The 26,959-nt window shown below is 35.6% G+C and overlaps 1 protein-coding gene across 1 annotated transcript in view; it reads right to left on the reverse strand.

The window, feature by feature from the left end:
• Positions 1–943: 943 nt before the first annotated feature.
• COL4A5 (collagen type IV alpha 5 chain) overlaps positions 944–26,959 on the reverse strand; it is a 295,836-nt gene continuing 269,820 nt past the window's right edge. Inside the window, exons 42-51 of the mRNA XM_036016745.1 lie at positions 17,373–17,506; positions 14,418–14,490; positions 14,231–14,302; positions 13,327–13,455; positions 12,337–12,435; positions 9,875–10,087; positions 5,470–5,647; positions 3,474–3,588; positions 2,955–3,127; positions 944–2,166 (exon numbers count right to left, since the gene is read on the reverse strand). Coding sequence (XP_035872638.1) covers positions 2,085–2,166; positions 2,955–3,127; positions 3,474–3,588; positions 5,470–5,647; positions 9,875–10,087; positions 12,337–12,435; positions 13,327–13,455; positions 14,231–14,302; positions 14,418–14,490; positions 17,373–17,506 — 1,268 coding nt within the window. The 3' untranslated portion in view covers positions 944–2,084. The remainder of the gene's footprint in view (positions 2,167–2,954; positions 3,128–3,473; positions 3,589–5,469; positions 5,648–9,874; positions 10,088–12,336; positions 12,436–13,326; positions 13,456–14,230; positions 14,303–14,417; positions 14,491–17,372; positions 17,507–26,959) is intronic.

Consider the following 26,959-nt stretch of genomic DNA (forward strand, 5'->3'; position numbering starts at 1 on the left):
CAAAAGATTTATGCATCAACTGGAGCAACCTGTTGATGTCTTAAGAGCTAAAAATAAATAAGACTCTTCATCAGCAAGTTTTGAAAGTGGAGATTTTGATGGTTCATGACTTAATTAAATACCATGAATGTCTGTATTTTCCCAGCTTACTGAAAACATGTAAAGTACATTCATTTACAAAACCATACAAAGTGTGAAATCTTTGTCATAAGATAAAAGTACACTGAAAAACAAAACAAAACAAAAAAGAGTCATAAATGTTTATGCACCTATAATAGGTCTTGAAAACAGATGAAGCAAAAACTGACAGAGCTGTGAGGAGAAAAGCCTTAGCACGCTTTTCATGTGCCCACAGCTGCTACTGCTTGATCAGAGGGGAAGAAAATACTTGTTTCTTAGAGCTGGAGAATGATGTATTTGTGAAAATGGCTTTAGGCTATTATCTCTTTTTACTCCATTGGGAGAATTTTCTGTGCTTCTGCTGGCCATAAGGTGAGCAACAGATGCCATAGCTGAAGGTACATAATTAACCTAAGAATATATTTAAACCTAGTCATCTCAAAACCTGGCTTCTTACTATACTGATTACTATAAGCTCAGCAGGGCTCTGTCTTAGCTTAAATGTTTTCCAACTAGTTTTTAACATTTTCTGCCTCTAGAAACTGATAAATAAGCACATACTTCTTGGCCCAGCTGGCTTGATGTTTGTTCATGTGGTTCCAGTTTAAATTTTTGCCAAAGTGAGCTCAATAAGGAAAGTTACTGCAAGTGAAGTATGACCAATGGAGGTCAGTTAGCAAACTCAAGTCACTTCTCTGTGTTTATGTATATTAATGTAAATGAAATATAACTCCTAGAAACAAGTACTTATGGATATGCAGTCATGTAGTCTATCTATAAATGAGTAGATATTTACACATAGGCTGAAGACATATACAACAAATCATCTTTAAACATATGATATCTTTAATTAAATTGATATTGGTGAATTAAAAAACATTAAATCAGAAGAATACAGCTAGGGAAATTCAGTATTTTATGACTATAATAAAATGTTTAGAGTGAAAAAGAGTAAGAAACATCAGTTGGCTTTGTAATTGAAGAGACAAGACTGTTTTCTCAGTTCTTGTATGGGTAGAGACCACAAAAGAATAATTCTTACTTAGGAAGCATTAGAAAAAGAATGATCATTTTGTGTATATTTTTGTTTCTCAAAATTGTTTGGGAGAACTTTGCCTAGTCATGGATGAGCAAAAATAAGATGTAAGAAACATTAAAATGGGGGACATGTAGTATTCAGTATCTTGGAGAATACAGCAAAGGAGAAATTGCTCCAGTAGATATTATAACTTGGTATGTAAAATAAAAATTTAAAATTATGATTAAAGTGACTAAAATTACCTATATTTTAAAAAGTCAAATAAGAACTTAGGGGATAAAACTCAAAATAAATGTGCTCTCAGTAGTAACTTGACACATTATAAATTCTCTCACTTTGATAAACATGGATATACAATCCTGCTCTCTGTACTCAAGGATTTCCTACATTTTTTGTAAAGAGTGACTCATGTAAAGTCACATCTAAATGACTCAATATTTTGAACTAAAAGTCTGTTTACATAACATACACATTCTTCACTTACAGATCAAAATAAGCTTGACACTTTTATATTAAAAACCTAGGATATAGTAGGATTAGTAGCACCATGAAAAATAATTCTTCCCCAAAACTGCAGTCTTTTATTTTACTCAGTGTGATTCTTAATTGAATTTTAATGTGCTGTTTTATTTACTGGGTGAAATATATAATCTTCATGTCATAATCCTTAGAGAAAGTCATTCTGTACCAAAAAAGTAAATTCATTTCCTCATTTCTTTAAAAAAAAATAATAGCGACCTTGTTCTGGCACACTGCTGAGGTATGTCTGAATCTTCACGGTTACTAGTCAGCAAGCGCTCTTGGTCATATACAGCAGCACCTTTGGTGGCTGCAGTGGTCAAGTTAGGGAGAGTGAAACATTGCATTCTGGGAAATATATATATATATGTCACATTGAAAAGCACACAAGAAATTCTTCAAAATATTATGTCCTCTTCATGCATACTTGACATCGGCTAATACGTGTTATCAAGTCTCCTGTCTTCAGCGTTTCTGACTGAGGTTTGCTGGGAAATAAGAAACAAGACAATCACATTTGCCTCTTTTTGTATTTCTATTCTATTATTGATTGATTCAAATTCACATGCAAACATTATTTTCGCATTTAAGAAGCTCTCCTGATGACTGAATGGTCAACTTTTGAGCAATATGATCAAGTACAGTGACTAGTGTGGTCTAAGAACCATTATTGGTAGGTACTATCATGAGAGTTCTCTGCACCAGTATTATCTTTGTCTGTTTGTCTCTCCCTTTTATATATTTTTCTAATAGTCCTAGAATCAAGACGCTCTGGGCAACTGATGGTGAAAAAATGATAATATATAAGATATGCAGAAAGATAATACATACAAAATTATTAAGTAATAACAATTCAAAAAAAGTACATGTGTTATATACATGGTCTCACTAATTTAAATGTTGGATGAGGCTTGAAAACATCCTGGGAAAGAGTTCATTGGACTGAGGGAGGGAACACAGACCATAGTTTCAATTACTGGGATGGCCTCAATCTAACTGAACGGCTACTCACACATTACTGGGCAGATCACATAACCTTTTATGGCTTTGCCTGTTTTGCTATTGAAGAATTACAAATAAGCCACCTCAAAACTATTAGCTAAGCTTGTTTTTCTGATCTGAGACAAGTATATGAGGAGAACAAGAATAAAGGACACAGTCTACTAAGTTATTAACATTTGTTGAGTATAAACCATCCATGAATCGTCTTTCTTTTCCCTAGCATCTCTGAAGGAAACTAAAGACCTAAAGTAGACTAAAGCCATAAGTACCTTACCTGAACATGTCTGATACATCTACAGTTGCCAGCCAAAAGCTGTAGGAATTGGCATAGTAGTTGCAGGTACCCTGCCCATGGCATTCAATGAAGGGCACAGAACGAAACTCTTCCAAGCAAGAACCAGGGGAGGCCAGGGCTTGACCTGAACCCTCTGCCCCAGCACTTGTATGCTAGAAAAGACAAAGGAAAATATGCCACAACACCCATGTGCATACCTTAGTGAATACTCAAATATATGTGTTGAACTTGGCCAAAAATTCAAATCCAGTGAAGTAACTAGGGCCATAGGTAAGGGAATAATATCCACATTAAGGGTAGTAAAAAAAAACAACAAACAAGGCAGATTCTAAAAACATGTTCTCAAAATGTGTGAAGGGGAACATGGTGCTTGGACAGAACCTATTTGAAATCAAGCTTCTTACTATGAAAATGACAGAGATTTTTCATATTGGGAAGAAATGCTGATATGATGGACAGTCAGCTATGATGACAAAGACAAGAAAGAGTGTTTCATACCATCATGAAGGAATAACCAATCCAGAGAGAATTCCATCCCTGAGGACAATGGGGAATCTGGATGGTCTGACTGTGAACTGCAATCACCACAGCTGGAGCTTCACACACTGTACATCTAGTAAAGGAAAGGGAGAGGGAACACAATCTACAAAGTGAGTATATGGGATATAGCAGTCCTTTTTTGGAAGCCATCCTGGTATAGAAGCCCAGTAAAGTGTCTTAAATACTAGGAAAGGAAGAGAAATTACACTTTGAGAATTGCTTTTGCATAAGCTCTGTCTCCCAATATACATAGCAAAATTATAAATAATAACTGTAAGCTTTTTTCAAGAAACTAAAGAATCACTGCTTTAGCATTTTCATTTTTCACTCTTCCCTAAATTCATACTTGCTATAGGCAGTGCCATAATTGCTGTAGGAGTTTAGCTTAGTGTATTGCACATACTACTTGCTGACAAATGCCCAGCTGGAAGATAGACATTTAGTAATGCTGAAACTGTGGTTAAGAACAATGCCTGGTAAACTATAAAAAAGACAAGTAACACCACTTTCTTATCTCTCACCCATTATTTTTGGTCCAAAGGTATTTGTTAACCATTTGGTATGCACTACATACCCAGAATGCTGGGAAGATACCCAGACACTTGGAGATGGGGCTTAAATCTACAAAATCAAGTAAAACAGTAACACTGTAAATACAGCAGAGTCTACCAAATCTTTAATAAAGTACAAGGGCAGACCTTTTGAAATGCTGAACCACACTGGCAAAATTTATCTATAATACAGGGAATACCTTTAGGGGACCTTTTACTCCCAAGAGTTGGAATGGACAAAAATCACAAAAAGTAAATTCCCAAAGGATCTGGGTAAATGTATTTTAAAAGGGCATGATTCATTTGCTACTAAGAGAGGCTAGACTAGATTTAACCTTTATATTCAAGGCAAATGAAAAAAAAAAAAAACTAGCCTTTCCAGTGAGTCATCCTTTATACTGGATTCCTAGATAAATTAGGTTATGATCAGAATGAAAATGGCAATATCTAATATGCCTAGGAGATCAAGTTACACTAGGGTTTTAACCTGAAGAAACTCTAGAAAGTCTCTATTAATGGTACCACTCTCCCTTTAGTTACTCATGCTCCAAACTTCAGCTATCATTTACTTCCTCCTTCCCATAGCTAATCAACTGCTAAATCCTATCATATTCTATTGAAGTGACACTTGTCCCCAACTGAGACTTCTAATCTGCTCCTACAAGGATTTTAGCAATACCTTCAATCTAATTGATCTCTCTGCCTCAGGGCTATCCCCTCTATAATCCACGTTACACACCAATGGTTCTACATTCTTCCCTAAAATGAAGGTCAAAAAATCTTCAGGGATCTCTATCACAGACCAAATAAAATCCAAACTAAAATCTGACACTGAAAGCCTGCTACCATCTGGGTTTAAGCTAACTATCCAATCTTCCCTCTCCCGATGCAACCTTTACAAACCACATTATAAATACACCAATCTGCTACCTATTCCTATGTTCTCTGTCTCACATGTCATTCCTCATTATAACTGCCTATGTCTCAAGTCCTTTCCATCCTTCAACGACTAATCAGTTCAATACACATTTCTTCCATATAGTCATTCCACATTTCTACAGTTAGATTAAATATCACTTTATCTATGCTTTCAGAACATTTTTATTAAATCTTTTGTAGCACTTAGCTCAAGCCTAATATATATTAAATTAATTTATATATATATTTGCCTAATGACTAGACTAGACTATAAGCTCTTTGTATATTACATTATGTCTATCACAGGCCTGCTCAAAATGGATCTACAATAAAAATGAATCAAACTAAATACTGAATTGAAATAAACACATTTTTATTCTACCTAACTTGGGAGAAGTATGATCAGATTATTAGATCTGGACTTATTTCTGACTAGCTAAACTAATTGGGTATTGGAACAAGTCGAAGTTATACCAATGTCTCACCGACTAATGAATGGCTGAATGCCCTGGCCCTTCAGGGGCTCCATGTTCATTGGCATGGACTCTGGAGTGGAGAGCCAGTAAGAATAGTCATTTCTTGAAGCAAAGTTACAAACATTGTTGATGTTGCAGAACATGAAAGGCATGGTACTGAAATGATGAAGGCAGCTGCCAGCTGTCCCTAGAAAGAATTGCAGAAAAAAGATGAATAACTACATCATGATGCCACTTTAATTTCTTCTAAAAAAGTAACAAACAACTTTTCAAAAAAACTTGCCCACATTTCTTAGATAATAAATATACAAGGGTGGGTAAAAATAGGTTTATAGTTTTGAACACATGAAACAGTATTTGTTCTTGTATCATCATTTATTATTTATTGCATTATTTTCCATATGAACAACTATAAAACTACTTTTGCCAACTCCGGTACTTTAATTCTTCAATTATAAGATGCACATTTACTTAATTTTAACATTTCTAAAATCAGGATATATCTTAAAATTTACATAGACATTTACTGCAGTAACTCATCGTGTGTTCCCTAACACTGTTTTTAAATTAGTGGTTTGTTGGGGAAAGCTAAGATGGTGGCGTAGGTAAACACAGTTCACCTCCTCACACAACCACATCAAAATTGTAACTAAACTATAGAAAACCATCATTCAGAACTGCCAGAAATCTAGCTAAATGGCAATCCTACAACTATGGAATTAAAGAAGAAATGACATTGACACTGGTTGGAGGGGCAGGAACACAGAATGGGTTGGCCCCACACCCATGTGTGGCAGATAAAAATCAGGAGGGATATCTTGGGATTGGGGGGTCCCAGCCCCACACCAAGCTCCTCAGCCCAGTATTTCAGTGCCAGGAAACTAAGTCCCATAATTTCTCACTTTAAAAACCAGCACAGATTGAGGCTGTGGAAGACAGAAACTGCTAGATTCCGAAGCAAGTTCTCTTAAACAGCCAATGCACAGACAAAACTCTAGGAAAAGAATTAAACAAAATGGAGATAAGCAATCTAACAGATGCAGAGACCAAAACAATGGTTATAAAGATGTTCAAGGAACTTAGTGAGGACTTCAACACCATATAAAAGACCCAGCCAGGAATGAAGGATAAACTAGCTGAAATAAAGAAGAGTTTACAGGGATACAATAGTAGAGTGAATGAAGCTGAGAATCAAATCAATGATTTGGAACACAAGGAACTGAAAAACAACCAGTCAGAACAATAAGAAGCAAAAAGAATCTAAAATATGAAGATAGTGTAAGCAGCCTGTGGGAAAACTTGAAGAGGTCCACCATTCACACAATAGGAGTGCCAGAAAAAGACAAGAAAGAGCAAGAAATTGGAAATCTATTTGAGAAAATAGTGAAAGAAAACTTTCCTAATTTGGTGAAGAAAATAGATGTGCAAGTCCAGGCAGCACAGAAAATCCCAGGGATGAAGGATGCAAACAGGCCCACTCTAAGACACATCATAATTAAAATGTCAAAGGTTGCCTTGGCTGGTTGGCTTAGTGGATTGAGTGCTAGCCTGTGAAACAAAGAGTGGCTGGTTCGATTCCCAGCCAGGTCACATGCCTGGATTGCAGGCCAAGTCCCCAGTAGGGGGTGTGCGAGAAGCAACCACACATGGATGTTTCTCTACCTCTTTCTCCTTCCTTTCCTCTAGGTCTAAAAATAAATAATTTTTTTAAATGTCAAAGGTTAAACACAAAGAGAGAATCTTAAAACCAGCAAGGGAAAAGAAGTTAGTTATATACAAGGGAGTTCCCATTAGACTGTCAGCTGATTTCTGAAAGGGACTTTGCAGACCAGAAGGGATTGGGAAGAAATATTCAAAGTTATTAAAAGCAGGGACCTATAGCCAAGATTGCTCTACCAAGTAAAGCTATCACTTAGAATCAAAGGGCAGATAAAGAGCTTCCCAGACAAAACAAACAAACAAACAAACAAACAAACAAACAAACTGAAGGAGTTCATCATCACCTAACCATTATTATAAGAAATGTTAAAGGAAGTTACTTAAGAAGAAGTAGATCGAAACGTTGAACAATAAAATGGCAATAAACATATACCTATCAACAACTGAATCTAGAAACAAAATTTAAACAAGAAGAACAGAGACAGAATCATGGATATGAGAACATTTTGTTGGCTGCCAGATGGGAGGGGTGTGTGGGGGAATGGGTAAGAGGTGAGGGAATTAAGAAGTACAAATAGGTAGTTACAGAATAGCCATGGGGATGTAAAGAACAGTATAGGAAAGGCAGTAGCCAAAGAACTTATACGCATGACCTATGGACATGAACAATGGTGGGGAGATTGCCTGAGGGAGTGAGATTGCTGGGTAGACTGGGGTAAAGGGGAAAAAACTGGGACAATTTTGATTACGCTGTAGTAGCATAATCAATAAAATATAATTTTAAAAGAAAAAAGAAAAACAAATGGATTTAGAATTGATAGATGTTATATTCAATTCTTATCTCCAAGAGTTTCCGAGTGTGTGGCTTTGAGTAAGTCACTTAGCCTCTTAGCTAGTTTATTTGTGTATAAAATGGGAAAAAAATACCTGTCCTACATCTTTCTTGATCATAGTTGTGATGATTAAGTTACAAATAAATATGATAGTGCTTTATAATTATAAAGTAATTTTAAAATACAACTAACATTACTGCCTTATTAGAGACAGAGCTGGAAAAATCCTTTTAATAATCCAATATGATGTATTTTTTTACCAAGTGATTGTTTCTTTAACATCAAAGCTGTAACTATCTCTATTGTTTGCTTAGCCATCAAGATATTTCCAATTTGATATTTGTGTGAGCTCTAGCAGAGACTCTGCAATCAGGATCACCCTTGGGATCTTGAGCCCTTTCTGGGCTTTCCTATGTCTGAAGTCCTTCCAAGTCAGGGCCAGTTTGTAGCCTCAAAGTCTGAATGCACATGATGATAGCCCTTGTTTGACCAAATGCATGTATTTTGACAAGTTATAGTGATATAGTAGATAGATAGCAGATCCCATTTTCTCTTTGCATTTCTCTTACATTTTGAATTTCATGGTACTCAAACACTTCTAATGGTTCCCACTGACTTGCTAAGTTAAAAAATTTAAAGTATATAAGATTGGTTATGGGTATAAGTTAGATTGTGATGATGAGGAGAGAATGGACTAAAAGGAAAATAATTTTATAAAAATAATACAGAGAATTATCTAAAATATGAGACTACTTTCACAGTGAAAATTTGTTGATTATAAAATCAGAAAAAGAAGATGTTGCATAAAGAATTCAAAAGAGGAAAGGAAAAGTAGCAGAGGAAAGATAAAAAGGAGAAGAGAAGAGGGAGAAGAAAGATGGCTAAATCCCCATTTTGTTTTGGCCTCAAAAAATGACCTGTGCCTATTGTCTTTCATGTAAATAGATGTGTTTTCTCTGGTTGGTCAGAACTGCCAGGCAGGTGTGGCCATATGCCCTGGGAACAAAATAAGCAAAGCAGACCCCTGGAGGTCTCTGTTGCTACAGAACTATTTTTATAGAAAGATACAGATAGAGACCTCAGCAGGCCTCTTACGACAGAGACTCCAGAAACTGGGAACCCAAAATATCTTGGAGGCAAAGAAGATAGTGATCCCCAAAATAGGCAGCCCCAGGTCAAACAATAGGCCACCAAAATCTAAAGTGAAAATTCTGCACAACAAAATCTTGGGGATTGAAAGAGATCTTAAGAGTCATCAAGTCAAGCTGCATTCCATTCTAAACTGTACACCCTAGTACTGAGAAGATGCATGGGACCACATTAAATGAAGTCTATTTTATGTTAACATTGTATTTTATATAGCTTCAAATTAGTCTGATAATACTGTATACAGTTAAGACACTTATTTTAGAGACTATAAACTGGGATAATTAAGCAATAACCTTACTGTCTTTGATCTAGAAAGCAAGATTCTCTTTAGACCCTATCTTTTCATTTGATGAAGACCAGTGCCAGAGAAGAGAACACTATCTCCCATTAGTTATAAACACTGCTCACTCAAGCAGCTGCTATACTGTAGAGAACCCAGGTAACCTGTTTCCTTAATAACTAAGCTAACAAAAACAAATTTGGCCCTTTCCAAAATGACTTACTTTAGGCCAAGAATTGTGGAGAAAATACAATAAAGATTAAAAACAAGAATTGCACCTCACAGTAGGCTAATTAATGTTTTGGATTTAAAGTTAGATAGTATTTATTTTAAACTCAGTGAATATATTCAGCTGCCCTTGACATAGTCTTCAGTTTGGAAGCCCCAAAGCAATAGAGATATGTACTTTGGCCAAGGCTACTCTATAAATACAATAGGATTTTCAAAACAAAAACAAAATACGAAGTAAGAAATAAGATGCCAATTATCTCACCCAAGTCTTGACCGTGAGCTTGTTTATTTCCTTGTACATATAAGAGAGAAAAGCCTTCATAAATTTGGACAGTTCCCTGTGGGCACTGTGGTGCATCTGTTGTCTGGCTGTGACGTGTGATGAGGAATCCATGAGCAATAGAAGAAGTTCCAGGGGGTCCTGGGGGACCTTGAAATCCATGTGGCCCAGGGGGACCATCCAAACCACGGGTACCTATTTCCATGGAATCATCAGTATGTAAGATTAAGTAAGCTCTGATCCACCATTATGTTTGTTGACAAAATGTTATGATCTCATTTGATTAGTTAATTTAGTCAATATTTATATTTTCTATAAAGCACTGTCAAATATCATTTGTTTGGAAATAAATAAAAGATGGTTCCTGCCTCAAAGATATATATATATACACACACACTATACATATACAATCCTGGAATTGGTTGATGACATGAGGCACTAAATAAATTATCAGGTAAATGGAATATTAAATGGGAAGCAGTGATGTTTATTTAGGGAGTCTGTGTGTTATATAGTCTCTTGCTGTACTAAAGGAGTCCAAACTCCATGACAAAATTTCCGCTTGCTGTTTTGTTCCTGTACAAGAAAGGAAGAGTGTGGTTGTCATTAGTCTGCCAGCTTCGGTGATAAAAAACATTTTCCTTTGGATCTGTCTTGGGAATTATTCTCAGGCATACCTGTTTGTTTAGAGAATAGGCAGGGCACTCTAAAGTAGCCTTTCAAAAATGTCTACTTTGAGGTTCCCTTTCTCCACTTAGCCTCTTGATTTGAGCTCCTTTTAAAATTCTCTTTATATACAGGGTTTTGGCCAGTGTGTGTATAGATTTTGATTTTGGAGAAACTTCATAGCAATTCTCTGTGATGAAGATGACACTAAGCTGTTTCCTCCCCAGAAATACAGTTAATGAAATGGCAGGATGTTGGTTCTAGGAAGGCCATAAATATCATCATTCTGCCTTGTTGCCACAATATTTTTGCCAGTACAAACTCTTTATGTTTATCTTATTTAGAGTTATATTTTTATTATCTAGAGTTGCTAACACATATTATTAATACATTTCACTCCTGCTCCCAATTCTAGACCTAGATGCAGACAACCACTATTATGCTTTCTCCATAGATTTGCTTTTTTGGAATATTTCACACTGAAACACAATATAGGTCCTTTTGTGATTAGTGTTTTACATTTAGCTTAATGTTTCAACAGTTTGAACATAGTGTAGTGTTTATCTTTACTTCCTTCTTTTCATGGCTCAATAATATTCCACCATACAAATATAACACATATTCTTTATCCATCTATCAGTTGATGGACATTATTAAATGTATTCCCAAGTATTTTGTTGTTATGTTATTATACATGTAATTTGTCTCTTAATTTCATGCTTGCAGTGTTCATTGTTAATGTGCAGAAACACAATTGTATATAAATATGCACACACATACACACACAATCTCTTGTATCCTGCAATCTTGCTCAACTGATCTATTGGCTCTAATAATTTTTTGTGTGGATTCTTTAGGGAATGCTATATGTGAGATTATGTCTTCTGTAAATACAAATAATTTTACTCCTTTTCAAGTTTGCATGTCTCTTTCCCCCTTTCCTTTCTTAATTGCCCTGGCTAGAACCTCCAGTACAATGTTGAATAGAAGTGATAATTGCAGACATCATTGTCTATTTCTGAACTTATGGGAAAAGCTATCAATGGTTAGCTATTAAGTATAAAAATAATTGGCATTTCATTGTTGCCCTTTAATAGGTAAGGAATTTCTGTAGGGTATGTTTATTATAAAAAGCTGTTAGATCTTTGCCAAATATTAAAAATATTGGGTTTATAATATTTTATTTCTATTTTAGCTACCTTTAGCATATTTTTATTACAAAACTGAATCAAATTATTTTTGGAAGTAGGTTGAGTAGATTGGAAATCTAGTAGATACCAATACAATATTATCAGGAGCACCTATTAATGAGTGACCTCAAATATATGCATATCAATTTGTCATCTTAGTATAAGAAGGCACTATGACTCTCAAAACCAAGGAGATTGCTTAAACTTTGCAACTGTATTTACTGCATTTAATAATGGAAATTGTACTCTATTGCCATATTTTCAAATGTGGAGGATTCACAATAGTTTCAAGATAGTTACAGGATACACATTAAAACTTATCAGAACAGACAAATACAGCAAGTACCTGGCACATCCCCATTTTGAGAAACAGCTGGGTTTTCCGGTGCTCTAAACATATAAATACAATTTTTTCTATGCTTCTCTTATACTGGCAAATATCCTTGTATCTATTCCCCAGCAACAGATTCACCAACTAGCTACACTCTCTCAAGAGGTGCTCTCACAGCTACAATTGGAGACCATGTTTTCCAGACATTTCCAAGACTTAAAGAATAGTATCAGCAAGCAGTGTTATAGTTGTCAGACCTGGCTGGCCTGGCAGACCTGGGTCTCCTTTATACCCTCCTGCACCACTTAAGCCAGGGAGTCCATTGCGTCCAGGATCTCCTGGAGGGCCAATTGGACCTACAGGGGAAAAAAGAAGGTTTACAAATGTAAGGAAAATAATTCAACACCAAACAGATCTAGCAGACTTAAAGTCCTTGAAGTCAATGAACTCATAATCTGGTTTTGTCTTTAATCAAGATACATGAAGGAACAGCTCAAACTCAGGACAAAGGAAGTAGACAAGGATTTGGTGTTAGTTTTAAACAACACATTTGCCTCTGTGGAGATTCCCATACTATGATAGTTGTATTCTCTTTGGCTTCAAAACAAGATTGGAGTACAAGATGCAACTTTTGTTACCTATCCCACCATAAATAAGGTTGTTACTGTCTGGTACCTTTTATTTATGGAAAGACTGCCACTCAATCACTTGTTAAGAGAGAAAGACTAAAATTTGTTTCTAGATTTTTTAGAATCAAAGTTGACTGCAAGCATGGAGTCAAGTGGCCAACTACACAGGGTTTAGTTCTAAAATAATGAGGTCTCACAGTGGAGAACTAATGGCCCATCAAATTATCCTTCTATCCTTATGGTAGTTGGGATAGAGAAAGCAGCAGACCTTAAATGCAAATTAATTTCACTACAGTGTTTTATAAAATATTAACCTAATTATTCAAATTAGAATACCCAAAGGAGCTACAAGAAATTGAACTGGGACTAAAAGAAGTTAGGACATGATAAATTGAAAAAATTTTAAATTTCAATCATTGTTCAAGTACAGTTTTCTCCCTGATAAATTGAAATTTCAAAAAAACCCCTCAAAACAAAAGGAAATGAAACCTGTGGTGGTCTAGTATTCTATCAGTTGTTGGTATTCCTATTGTCAGAGACAAACTCTGACAAGTGAAAGGAGAATTAGGGAAATGTTCTCAAATGCATAAGGCTTAAAAAGAAGATCTGCAAAGGTACCTGGTAATCCATGAGGTCCTGGTAGTCCTGGTAGACCTTTAAATCCAGGCTGGCCTGGGACCCCTGGTGGACCAGCATCTCCTTTGATTACGATACTCTGACCTGAAAGACCAGGTAATCCAGGGGGACCTAAAAGTCAAAACACACAAATTTAAAGGTAGGGAAGACAAAGTTTAGAAGGAATGGAAGCCAAAGTGACCTAAGGCTAGAATAAGAACTGGTATGAGAGAAACAAATTACATGTATGGGACTGTTGTCATGTTCAACAGAAATCTGTTTGGGAAAGATATCATTATCTACCCAGAAGACTGAAAAAAATAAAATTTTCTTAGGGTCAATGGAAAAATTAGACATATTATCCCTATTTTTAAGATTTGAAGAATGACTGATTACTAGAAAGAATAATTCATTTCAAATCTGTGAACATTGGTGTCAGGAGAAGACAATTCTATTTCCTGACAAGTTCATTCTAATTCTTACATCATTTGCAGTTTTTGTTTGTTTCGTTTGTCAAAGAATCCACTGAACTAATGGGGTCAGCAAAAAAAAAAAAAATAAAACAAAACAAAAAACCTATTTTCATATTTAAACATACCTGTGTGACTTCTTGTGGTCTGTTCAATTGAATACAGGAAAGTTCATATAGTAGGCAATAAGAAAATCTAAGTGAAGCATTTTTGTTGGTCCTGCAGCTATCTTAAATATAAAAGGTCTGCTCTCAATATTATATTAATAAAATACAGAGTTTGAGAGATTAGTAAATAGAGGGAGAGTCCTATCTATTTCCCCTCAGTTGTTGGGGGCTAAGATTCTGAAATCTTGGTAGAAAGAAGGAATGTAAACTTTCAAATTCTTCAATGCATTTTAAGTATCAGGTATAACTCACTTTAAGAGTAAGTCTTACCTGGAGGCCCAATAAATCCTGGATCTCCCTCAGGGCCAGTTGAACCAGGTAGTCCACTGGGTCCTTTCATGCCTGCAAAAGAGGTACATACCATTACATGGTAAAGCACCAGGACCATAGCCTTTGCTGAGCCAAGTCAGAAAATGTTTAATGAAAAGGGGGAACATCAAAACATCCCTTCAAATACCTGGAAATCCTGGAACACCAGGGAGACCAGGATCTCCTTTTATTCCATTGAGACCTGGCCAGCCAGGATTACCCTGAATAAATAAAATAATTAATTTTAGAGAAAAAAATTGGTGAGGGGGAGAATGAGGATATAGGTGGTGTTGCATGGTGATTTATAGCACTGGCTCTAGAGTCAAACTTCCAGGATTTAAATCCCAATTTTGCTTCTTATTAGCTTGTGTAACCTTGAGTTGACTGTTTAACCTCTTTGATTCATAGTTTTCTCACTTATACAGAAAATAATATCTACTCTATGAGGTTGTTTTAAGGATTAAATGAGACAGTTTATATTAAGTACTTAGAAAACTGACTGGCGTATGGTGTGTGCTTAATAAATGATAGCTATTATTTTGTTATCATTAGCAAAGATGCTACTTTTTAGTGTATCTCTGAGATAATAAGTACTTGGATTAGAATCACATGTGCAGAAATGATAACAACTGAAAGACTTGGCAAAAAATATAGTAGAGCCTATTAATTAACTGGATTTGAGGGCTAAGAAAACTATATGAAGAAGAGTTGAAAATAAATGTAGAATGAACCTAAAGGAAGAATAAGTGTGAGACAATAAAGCTATTAGTATAAATGAAAAAAGGGCAAACCTGGAACATAATATTATGCTAAAATGTAAGAAAATAGAAAAAAGGGGGAGAGAGGCATGTATGTCAGAAAGACACAGGATCCAGCTTGAAGGGGTTCCCAAATCTAAGGCAATTTGAGCATCAAAATAAGTAACGATAGTTTAAAAATTATAAATAATTAAAAGTAATTTATGAGGCCATACTGATAACAAATGGACAATAAATGGAAGAAATTGGATTCTCTCTTACAGTAGAGCTGAGTAGTATACGTGTGGATAGTGCTAAAGGTTAGAAAATCATCTGCCACTATCACACTGTTGACTGGTTGAGACAAAAATTGTAAACAGATATTAACTCTAAGGGGAGATTTTGATGAGAAACAGTATACTTGCATTAACTTAATGTGTGCCTTCCTGTAGTTTTACTTATTAGTTACAAGGAAGAACATTGTAACCATATAGTGGAGAAATCAGATAACAACTTCATGAGGTGATCAAAATTAAGATCACCAATAAGGGGCAGATTAACATCTTGAGCCTTCATATCTGAGATGGACACAAAATCACTCATGTAGTATTCCAGCTGGAGAAGCAAAACAAAGGAAGGAAAATTCTATTTTTAAAACATAGGAAGGGGCTACATTTCTCCAAAAATGTCAAGATCAGGGAAGAAGACAATAGTTTTAAAAACTGTTTCAGATTAAGGAATAATAAAGAGATATGGCAGTTAGATGCAATGCATGGTTTGGTCTGGATCTTATATTGTAGGAGAAAATGCTATAAAGGGCATTACTAGGTCACCTGACACAATTGGAATATGTAATGTAGAAATACAAGTATTATATTGATGTTCAATTTTCTGGAGTTGGTAGCTATACTGTGGTTATATTAAAATTATTTAATCTTAGAAATTTTATGCACTGAAATATTTAGTGGTAAAGGGCCATGATGGATACAACTTATTCTCAAATGTTTCAGAAGTCTATATATAAATATATAATTACACAACACAACATACATACAGAAAGCAAGTGAGGAAAAATGTTAACAATTGGTTCATTTGGGTAAATGATACATGGCAGGTTTTTCAACATTTTTGCAATTTTTCTATGTTTAACATTATTTCCAAATAAAAGTTAGAAAAAGTACAAGTGTAAGAACTGACTTGTACAAAAGCAAATGAACAGAACTTGATAATACTAGATTTATAAAATATTGGTATCAAGGAGTCTTGAATCAGGCATAATATATGAACTGGAAGTACATGGGAAATGAATGAGGAGGGAGTAAATACAGAATGAATAAGGACAGAACTAAAACTTTAACTCTAGGTGTCCAGAAAAATAGTAATATCACGATAAAAGCAGGTTAGTTGTTGGAAAACTCTAAGGGACAAAGACTGACCCAGCCTGTGTTGGCTGCCAAATCTAATAACAGTCCTCCTGAATGACTGAAAGAAACTTGGAGGATCCAGAACTAGAGAGCATTATGCTAAGTGAAATAAGCCAGGTGGTGAAAGACAAATACCATATGATCTCACCTATACATGGAACCTAATCAACAAAACAAAATAGAAACAGAGACATGGAAATAAGGAGCAAACTGACACTGACCAGTGGGGGTGGGGGGAAGGGGATACTGGGGAAAGAAGGGGAAGGGGCATCAAGGACCATGTATAAAGGACCCACAGACAAAGACAGCAAGGCAGGGGAGGATTGAATGTGGGAGTGGGTAGGGCAGGGGATAGTAATGGGGGAAAATTGGGACAATGGTAATTGAATTACACAAAAAATAATTAAAAAAAGAAAGTGACTTTCTGGGTCACTCAAACCAAGGTGGAAAGCACATGAATACAGATGTAGGAATATGCTATTATCTTTTTCGCAGGTGAAGACAGAAACCCAAAGAATCTATCTGCCTTTCTCACAGACACAAAACAGAAATATGCATTAGAGCTAAAATATGACCCTAAAACTATCTAATTTCAAAGTCTAAAATATACCCACTCACCATAATTAATTCCCTGAGTGTACTCTTCTACCTGCAGTGCTCTGATATACACGTCTCCTTTTATAAATTTGCTTACACTAAAATGAAGGTCTCTTAAATCTAAATACTATACATACCAAAGACCCTTTATCTAGAAGGTAGCAAAGTCTCTTTAGATGGAAGAAGATAGGAAACTTGACATTTTCTTTCTTTATAATTCACCAATGAACTATACATAGATGCTTCACCAGTAAATGCTAATTAAAATAATTCAGCATGGAATTCTCATTTTGCTTGCAAATAGCCACATCCATTTCTCATCAAATATTTACTCTCATTTCTTACCTGGAGTCCTGGTGGTCCTTGATCTCCTTTCAAACCAGGCAAACCAGATTGCCCAGGTTGACCTGGGTTTCCTTTCTCTCCTTTAATACCTCCATTTCCAGGGAGACCCCAGGGACCTTCTGGACCTGGTAGACCTTGATAATACACAACAAATGACCACATGTCAGCACAGCATAAAAGTAGCATAACTATTCTGTAACTACCTATTTGTACTTCTAAATCCCTTCACCTTACCCACACATCCTCCCATCCACCTTCCATCTGGCAACTACCAAAATGTTCTCTGTATCTATGAGTCTGTTTCTGCTCTGCTTGTTTATTTTGATTTTCAGTTGTAAAGTATAACAGTCAAAAATATTCTAATAATTATATATGTTGTCAGATAGGTATCAGATTTATTGGGATGATGACTTAGTAAGTTATATAATGTCTGATCATTGGGGTGTATGCCTGATACTAATATAATATTGTATGTCAACTATAATTGAAAATTTAAAAAAATATTTAAAAATTAACAAAATTTAAACTAAACATCTTCTCTTCCTATCATCCTGCAATGACCCTTGAAGTCCCTAAGGTGGTTTAACTTATCCCCGGTTCAGAATACCTTATATACACATTTTTCCTTTCTGTCTCTGAATTTCTCATACATGGGGATCTCTCATGTATACAGGGCTCCCATACATATGTGCATATTAAATTTGGTTATTTTCTCATTAGAAAATAGCATAAAATAGCCCCGGCTGGCATAGCTCAGTGGATTGAGCGCAGGCTGCGAACCAAAGTGTCGCAGGTTCGATTCCCAGCCAGGGTACATGCTTGGGTTGCAGGCCATAACCCGAGCAACCGCACATCGATGTTTCTCTCTCTGTCTCCCTCCCTTCCCTCTCTAAAAGTGAATAAATAAAAAATCTTTAAAAAAATAGCATAAAATGTAGGCTTTTAAAGTATCAGCCATCTAAATATTATTAGTTTACAAAATAAAATTCAGACTACATTAAATTATATAGGACTATGCTGGTCCTGTAATGTAAACGGGGCTGTGTTATTTTTGTTATAAACACTGGTTTTTAGTTTTAATTTGTATTTTATTATATATTAAATATAGTACGCCTGTAACATTAAAATAGAGATTGCATCTATAACCCTTTTTTGATTTAAGTCAAAGGAAATAGACATAGGGCACTGTCCTAAAATTTGAACATTCATCAGAATCCCAAGGATGGCCTGTTAAAACAGACTTCTGGGCCCAACCCCAAGAATTTTCGATTCTGTGAGGCTGGGGAGGGGCCTAAGAATTTGTATTCTAGCAAGTGCCCTGTACATGTACAAGTGCTCTGTAGCTAAAGCTGCTGGTTCTTCTGGACCATACTTTCAGAATCATTGTTACAGAGCAATCATGTATTCAAGCTACTTGTGTCAATGTGATTAAAATCAAATTGCTTTACTGGAAGTAGTATTTTTATTCAGCATTTTAAAAAAGATACTATTTATTTTGGAGAGTGGAAGGGAGAGAGAAAGAGAGGGAGAGAAACAATGTGTGGTTGCCTGCACCCCCCACCAGGAACCTGGCCCACAATCCAGGCATGTGTGCTAACTGGGAATTGAACCAGTGACCTTTTGGTTCGCAGGCCTGCACTAAATCCACTGAGCCACACCAGCCAGAGCTTTTATTCAGCTTTTATTACTTAATTATGCAACTAAGACAGTGATTTAAGCAAACTGTTCAATTTCACTTTAGTAACATACTTAATGCATGATAATATTTTAAAATGTCAGAAATTAATTGATTTAATATTATACTTTATAATTTAACAATATTTCATATTCTTTACATTTTAAATATTTCTGAAAAATAAAGAATTTTGCATATACCTTGTGAATAAATAAAATAATGTAAAATGGAATTTTGCTAAGCTCTTTTGTTTGTTTTACCTTTCCTTTCTAAATTAAAGATATGTTCATTAAGCAACAAAGGAGATGTTATCAATAGCCACATGGTTTTTTCACTAAGGTGGGATATAGCTGATGCTTGCTTGCAGAGTGCTAAATAGTGGCTGAGGCCAAGAGTAGTAGACCTGCCTTAAGAAAATAATTATAAAGCCCTAAATAACAAAAAGCCAATAGTTAGTCCTTACACCATCTCTCTTCTCTAGCAATCTTAGTTGTTCCTCAGTTTCAACAAAAAAAGAAAGATATGTAGGACATACCACAGCCATGTGAATTTAGAATTATGACTTCATGCCTACATATGGACAAAGGGTTATCTTTTTATTGAGGAAAAATTGGTATATAATATTATGTAAGTTTCAGGTGTACAATTGTAATTCGATATCTGTATGTATTACTAATTTATTAATGACAAAAGTCTAGTTGTCATCCTTCACAAAGGGTCATTTTTTTATCAGAAATAACATTTGAACTTTAGTTCCTTTTCCAGCACTCTTGAAACCCAGAACCAATGGCTATATGCTAACAAGGCAGCATCGAATCCAGATTAAGAGTGCTGGACTTTAGAGCTAGAAATCTCGGTTGGAATTCTAGCTCCATTAATCATTAGCTGTTTGACCTTAGGAAATTTACCAATGTCCTTGGCCTCAATTTTATCTTCTTTAAAATGGAAATTCTTTTGTATACATGTGCCACATCTTCATTATGGGTGAAACTTGAAAATATTATGCTAAGCAAAATAAGTCAGTCAGTAAAAGCTAGAATGATATGATTTCACTTACATGCAAGATACACAACTGAAACTCAAAAACACAAACAGTATGGTGGTTACCAGAGGGAAGGGGGCTGGGGAGGTAGTAAAGGGCAAATGGGGACAACTATATAGTGATAGAAAATAATTTGACTTTGTGTGGTGGGGACACAATGCAATATTCAGATCGTGTATCAGAAATGTACATTCGAAACCTATATAATCTTATTAACCAATGCCACCCCAGTAAATAATTTTTTTTAAATGGAAATTTTTACTTTACAGTAAGAACAACCTACTTTGTCAGGTTGTTCCAAGGATTAAATAAGATAATATGTATAAATTACTTAACTCAGTTCCTAGCAGAGTGTAAGAATTTATGTTAATGTTTTTTTAAAATTATTATTGTTACTATAATTGTATCTTTAAAATATGAACCCATTTTTAATCTTCCAGCTATTTTTATGTGATTAGAAATAGAGAAAGAGGCTCACAACAATACAATTGTTTTAATCTTTAAATGATTTAAATTATATAGTCACCTTAGCCTGGCATCCAGACAGACACTCAAAAATTCCCTTCCCAAACATACAGAATAGGTTGGAGTATTTTACACTTAAGCAGGAGAATAAAAATAAACACTAAGTCCAAATTCCATAGGTAGGATTTTTAAAGCAAAGTGGTTTTCTTTTTTTAATATATTTTATTGATTATGCTATTACAGTTGTCACATTTCCCCCCTTTACTACCCTCTGTCCTGCACACCCACTCCTATCCACATTTCCCCCCCTTTAGTTCATGTCCATGGGTCATACATATAAGTTCTTTGGCCTCTACATTTCCTATACTATTCTTAACCTGCTGTCTATTTTCTACCTACCATTTACGCTACTTATTCCCAGTACTTTTTTTCCCACCTTTCCCCCTTCCACTCCCCTGCTGATAACTCTCCATGTGATCTCCATTTCTGTGATTCTGTTCCTGTTCCAGTTGTTTCCTTAGTTTTTTGTTTTTGTTTTAGGTTCAGTTGTTAATAACTGTGAATTTGTTGTCATTTTACTGTTCATATTTTTTATCTTCTTTTTCTTAGATAAATCCCTTTAACATTTCATAAAATAAGGGCTTGGTGATAATGAACTCCTTTAACTTGACCTTATCTGGGAAGCACATTATTTGCCTTTCCATTCTAAATTATAGCTTCAATGGATAGAGTAATCTTGGGTGGAGGTCCTTACCTTTCATGACTTCAAATACTTCTTTCTAGCCCCTTCTTGCCTGTAAGGTTCCTTTTGAGAAATCAGCTGACAGCCTTATGGGCACTCCTTTATAGGTAACTATCTCCTTTTCTTTTGCTGCTTTTAAGATTCTCTCCTTATCTTTAATCTTGGGTAATGTAATTAGGATGTGCCTTGGTGTATTCCTCCTTGGGTCCAACTTCTTTGGGGCTCTCTGAGCTTCCTGGACTTCCTGGAATTCTATTTCCTTTGCCAGATTGGGGAAGTTCTTCATTATTTGTTAAAATAAGTTTTCAATTTGTTGCTTTTTGGGTTCTCCTTCTGGCACCCCTACCATTTGGAATATTGGGACCTTTAAAGATGCCCTGGAGGTTCCTAAGCCTCTCCTCATTTTTTTGAATTCTTGTTTCTTCACTCTGTTCTTGTTGAATGTTTTTTTCTTCTTTCTGGTCCACACCATTGATTTGGGTTCCAGTTTCCTTCCCATTACTGTTCGTTTCCTGTACATTTTCCTTTATTTCACTTAGGATAGCTGCGACCATATTCAACCATTTCTGTGAACATCTTGATTGCCAGTGTTTTGAACTGTGCAGTTGATAGGTTGGCTACCTCTTCATCACTTAGCTTTATTTTTTCTGGAGCTTTGATCTGTTCTTTCATTTGGACCATTTTTTTTTTTTGTCTCGGTGCGTATGTTATGTAGTAAGGCGCAGAGCCTTAGGTGCTCATCAGGGTGGGGCAACCCATGTTGCTGTGTTGTGATGCTGTATGTGGGGGAGGGGTCTGAGAGGGAACAATGCCATCTGCTCTGCTCTCTGCCCATTGTTAGTCACTTCCCTGGCTACTCACAATCAAATTGGGCCCTTCTGGTGCTGATTCCCAGGTGTGGGAGCTTGTGTACATTCTGGGACCCTGTGGGTCTCTCCAATGAACTCTGCTATGAGGCTGGGGGTTTCTCCCTCTACAGTATCAACCCCCACAGGTGTTCTTAATCATAGGTTTGAGGCTGTTTTCCCCTGCCCTGAAACTCCAGCTTGCTCAGTCTGTTTTGCTCCCCAGTTGTTCCTCCTGGTTTATCTGCACACAATGTGGGACCACCCAGTCCACAATCCACCGCCTTGCTGGGTCCACCAGCTGCTGCCTTGTGAAGTCCTCTCCACCTGGCTGCACAACTCCGCCCCTCCTACTGGTCTGGATGAATGTTTCTTCTTTAACTCGGTTGTCAGACCTCCTTACAGTTCGACTTCCTGTCAGTTCTGTTTTTTTTTTTTTTTAATTTGTTGTTTTTCTTTTGGTTGTGCAAGGAGGTACAGTGTGTCTATCTATGTGTCCATCTTGACCAGAAGTCCCAAAATGGTTATTTTCATCCATAATGTATAATTTGGACTAGAAATTAGGTAGCAAATCATCTGTGAATCAGCCCAACAATTACAAAGTAAGATTAAGATAAGAAAAACATAAATATTTTATGAGTCTCTCCACCAGGTTGAAAGGTATGAACATTATTATCATTTGGAAAAAAACTACACAGGTTATGGGCATTGCTCTTTTTGCAGTTAAAACTAAGTATTGAGAAATTTATATGCTATTAATTTTGACCTGCCATTCTAGAGTCCCTCAAATTTAATTTAATGATTTGCTAATGACACAAGGGACATATCAGTTTTATTTTTTAACAGTAATCAATAGTTACCTTCTTTGATTACTGTAAATAATCATGAAAACACAGATCAGAATAATCTCAGGCAACATAAATTTAATAAAATATCAATGTACAGAGATTACAAATGGGCCAAGTGCCTCCTAAATATCATAATGTAGTCTTAAAGATAAAAATAAGTGTATTTACATTTAAATTCAACATGGTTTTATGTATTAATTACATATTATATATAAATAAATGAAACCACAAAGGCCTAATATCATTTCATACATGATTATAAACCAGTCACGTTACCTTCACCAAAATGTTAAATATCAGAGCAGGTAGTGTTTGAGGATAATAGCGCTCTTCAATGACTTCTGAATTATAGCAAAAAAGTGAAATGTTCTTACTATACATACAAAGCACAACAAAAAAAGAATTGACCAGTGAAAAATCTAACCTTGAAAACCTGGGGAGATCAGAGTTTTACCAAATCCCAAAGATTAATGTTAGCAGTATCAGACATCACACAGTACAAAATAAGATTATGAATTAGAAGTGGTTCACATTACAGTACAAATTAAACAATATCTTTTGTCAGCTTTTCTTCTTCTTATAGCATATTTAATATGCAAACAGAACCATACTGGAGTATGGAGAGTCAAATATTTTCAAACCAAACTTATTTATTCAAGGAAATAAGCTGTTAGTTTTTATTAATCCTCAAAATGACAAATTCCACTGAAGACATCAGGTTAACACTGCTACTGTGGCTTTCCAAATGTTAGCATCTCAAAACATTACAGTTGGCAAAATAGTACTATTTCACTGATATCTTTTCATTCCTTTCACAGAGGGATATGTTTGGATAACTGTTTATCTTGGCCTCTGCTATCCTTTAGTAAAAACACAGGATGCCAATTTCTTGATATGTCCAGACTGCCCTAAGGAGATACAATTAATTTAAAGGCCTCATTAGACAAAAATTCAAAGATCATTGGTGACTACATAAAGAGATAAAAACATTAGTATACAATGGCCATAACCAGCTATACTTCTGTTTGACTTCTCTGAAAATCATTCAATGAGCCACATTCTGATCTTTTTCTTATAATTCATCAAAAGGCTTTCTTTTGGGAATTATTACTTGTAATAACCTACTCAAAGAGAAAAAGCCCATATACATTTGTTCACCACTGAACTTGAAAATAAAGAGTAGAATTTTCCAAAGATGTAAAGATCATCAGTGAAGGGGTACTTTTAAATATTTTGGCATGCACTATCCTATCCCAAACTACAGAAAATATCACACTTACTTTATTATTATTCAAGGCACAAACTATTAACTACTGAAAGAAGAATTATGACATAAAAAGATAAGCCTACAAATAGGACAATTGTTGATTAATTTTAATTGACTATAAACACATTTTCCTTTACTTACAAGTTTTGCTATGATTTATAAACATTGAGGTTAGCAAAGAGAATAAATTGTGCTAAAGCACTGAACCCTAGGAATTAGGAGACCTGGGATTTATTCTTGGTTCTACTACTTCAATCTATGGAGATTTTGGGCAATTCAATCTCTCTGAGCTTCTATTCTCACCCACATAATGGGAACAGTATGTCTGCCTTAACTTCCCCTACATAATTATTTTAAAGAGCAAATTCAATTTTTAAAATATTGGCCTGATATCTGCCATATTCAAGGCATTAACAGGGAATAAAAAGATTAGCCAAATCCAAACTCTGCCCTCTAGGAGCTTACAATGGAAGTACATTATATAAGTGGTGGCATGTCATATAAATATATGTAAAACATTGCCATTACTGAATAGAAATAAAACTTTTATAGCATTTTATAATTTGAAATTCAGAAACCAGATTAAATGGTTTCTATGCCACATAGAGCAAACTGACTCAAAACAACACATTGAGCAGAGTCTCACAACATAATTAATTAAATAAATTAATTGTAATTAATACAATACATAGAATTAATAGAATACAATAAAGACATTCTATACATGTGTTCAGTATATAAGAACCATTAATAAAAACTCTTAGAAAAATAAGTCATTGAAATATATTTGGTCGGAGTAAGTATCAAGGAAAACTTCAGACCATATCATAGCAAAACTTCTAAGATTTTATTCCTAAAAGGTCATATTATGTATGGCCTTTTTAGTGAGTTATATGCCAAATCGGTTTTCTACATGAGACTCTCAATCCATTATTTCCCAATGACCTAACAAATTTTAACTGAAAAACAAAACAAAATAAAAACCCTGAAGTATTGTAGTAAGTTGTAATAAGTAAAGATGAACTGATGAATTGATTCATAAATTTTAAATCCAGCCTGCATTTAAGGTTACATTATCCAACTATTGCAAAGAGAACACTGGAGATACCAGGTTACAATAATCATGTAATTTAGGGTACATCTGGTAAATAACAAGTTGTCAAATCAGTTTTAAAATAATGATGCTAGAGTTCTGGCCAAGATGGAGCTATAGGTAGAAACGTTTCCCCCCTTCTTCGCACAACCAAAAGAATAATAACAACCAATCTATAAACAATAAACAACCATAAGTGCCAGAATATCAAACTGCATGAAACTCTGACAACCATGGAGTTAAAGAAACATTCACCCAAACCAGTAGGAGGGTGGAAACGGGCAGCGAAGTGGAGAGGACTTGTGGCAAGGTGGCTAACTGCATGGGTAATGCAGGGCTGGCTGAACAGAAAACTAAAGACTCCAATCTAGCTGTAAACTATTGTGGGGGTTGCCATGGTGGGAGGAACTCCCAGTCTCACAGGACAGAGTTTGTTAGAAAGTGTGACTTGAGCAGAGCAAGCTAGCCTCATTGTTCCCTCTCTGGAGCTTTCCCCCCACACAGCACCACAAAGCAGCAAAGAGGGTTGCCCAGCCCTGTGGAATAGCCAAGGCTCTGTTCCCTTACAACATTACAGGTGCACCGAGATATGGCCTGAATGAAAGAACAGACCAGAACTCCAGAAAAGGAGCTAAGTGACAAGGAGATAGTCAACCTATCAGGTGCAGAATTCAAAACACTGGTAATCAAGATACTCAAAGAACTGATTGAGCTCAGTTGCAACATGAAGGAACAAATGAAGACTACACCAAGTAAAATAAAGGAAAATGTACAAGGGACCAAAAGTGAAGGGAAGGAAACTGGGACTCAAATCAACAGTTTGGAACAAAAGGAAGAAATAAACATTGGACCAGAACAGAATGAAGAAACAATTGGAAAAATGAGGAGAGGCTTAGGAACCCCTGGAACAACTTTAAATGCTCTAACATCAGAATAATAGGGGTGCCAGAGGGAAAAGAAGAAGAACAAGAAATTGAAAACTTATTTGAACAAATAATGAAGAAAAACGTCCCCAATCTGGTTAAGGAAATAGACTTCCAGGAAGTCCAGGAAGCTCAGAGAGTCCCAAAGAAATGAAACCCAAGGAGGAATACACCAAGGCACATCATCATTAATTTACCCAAGATTAAAGATAAGGAGAGAATCTTAAAAGCAGCAAAAGAAAAGGAGATAGTTACCTATAAAGAAGTGCCCACAGACTGTCAGCTGATTTCTCCAAAGAAACCTTACAGGCAAGAAGGGGTTGGAAAGAAGTATTCCTTACCACGAAAGGCAAGGTTCTACATCCAAGATTATTCTATCCAGGAAAGCTTTCATTTAGATTGGAAGGGCAGATAAAGTGCTTCCCAGATAAGGCCAATGTAAAGGAGTTCATCATTACGAAGCCCTTATTACATGAAATGTTAAAGGGAGTTATCTAAGAAATAGAAGAAGATCAAAAACTATGAACAGTAAAATGATAACAAACTCACAACTATCAAGAAGTGAACCTAAAAAGAAAAACAAACTAGGCAAACAATTATACAGGAACAGAATCAGAGAAATGAACATCACATGGAGGGTTTTCAGTGGGGAGTGGGAGGAGAAGAGTGGGGGGAAAGGTACAGGGA

The sequence above is a fragment of the Phyllostomus discolor genome, chromosome X (assembly GCF_004126475.2).
Source record: "Phyllostomus discolor isolate MPI-MPIP mPhyDis1 chromosome X, mPhyDis1.pri.v3, whole genome shotgun sequence".
NCBI classification, from domain to species: domain Eukaryota; kingdom Metazoa; phylum Chordata; class Mammalia; order Chiroptera; family Phyllostomidae; genus Phyllostomus; species Phyllostomus discolor.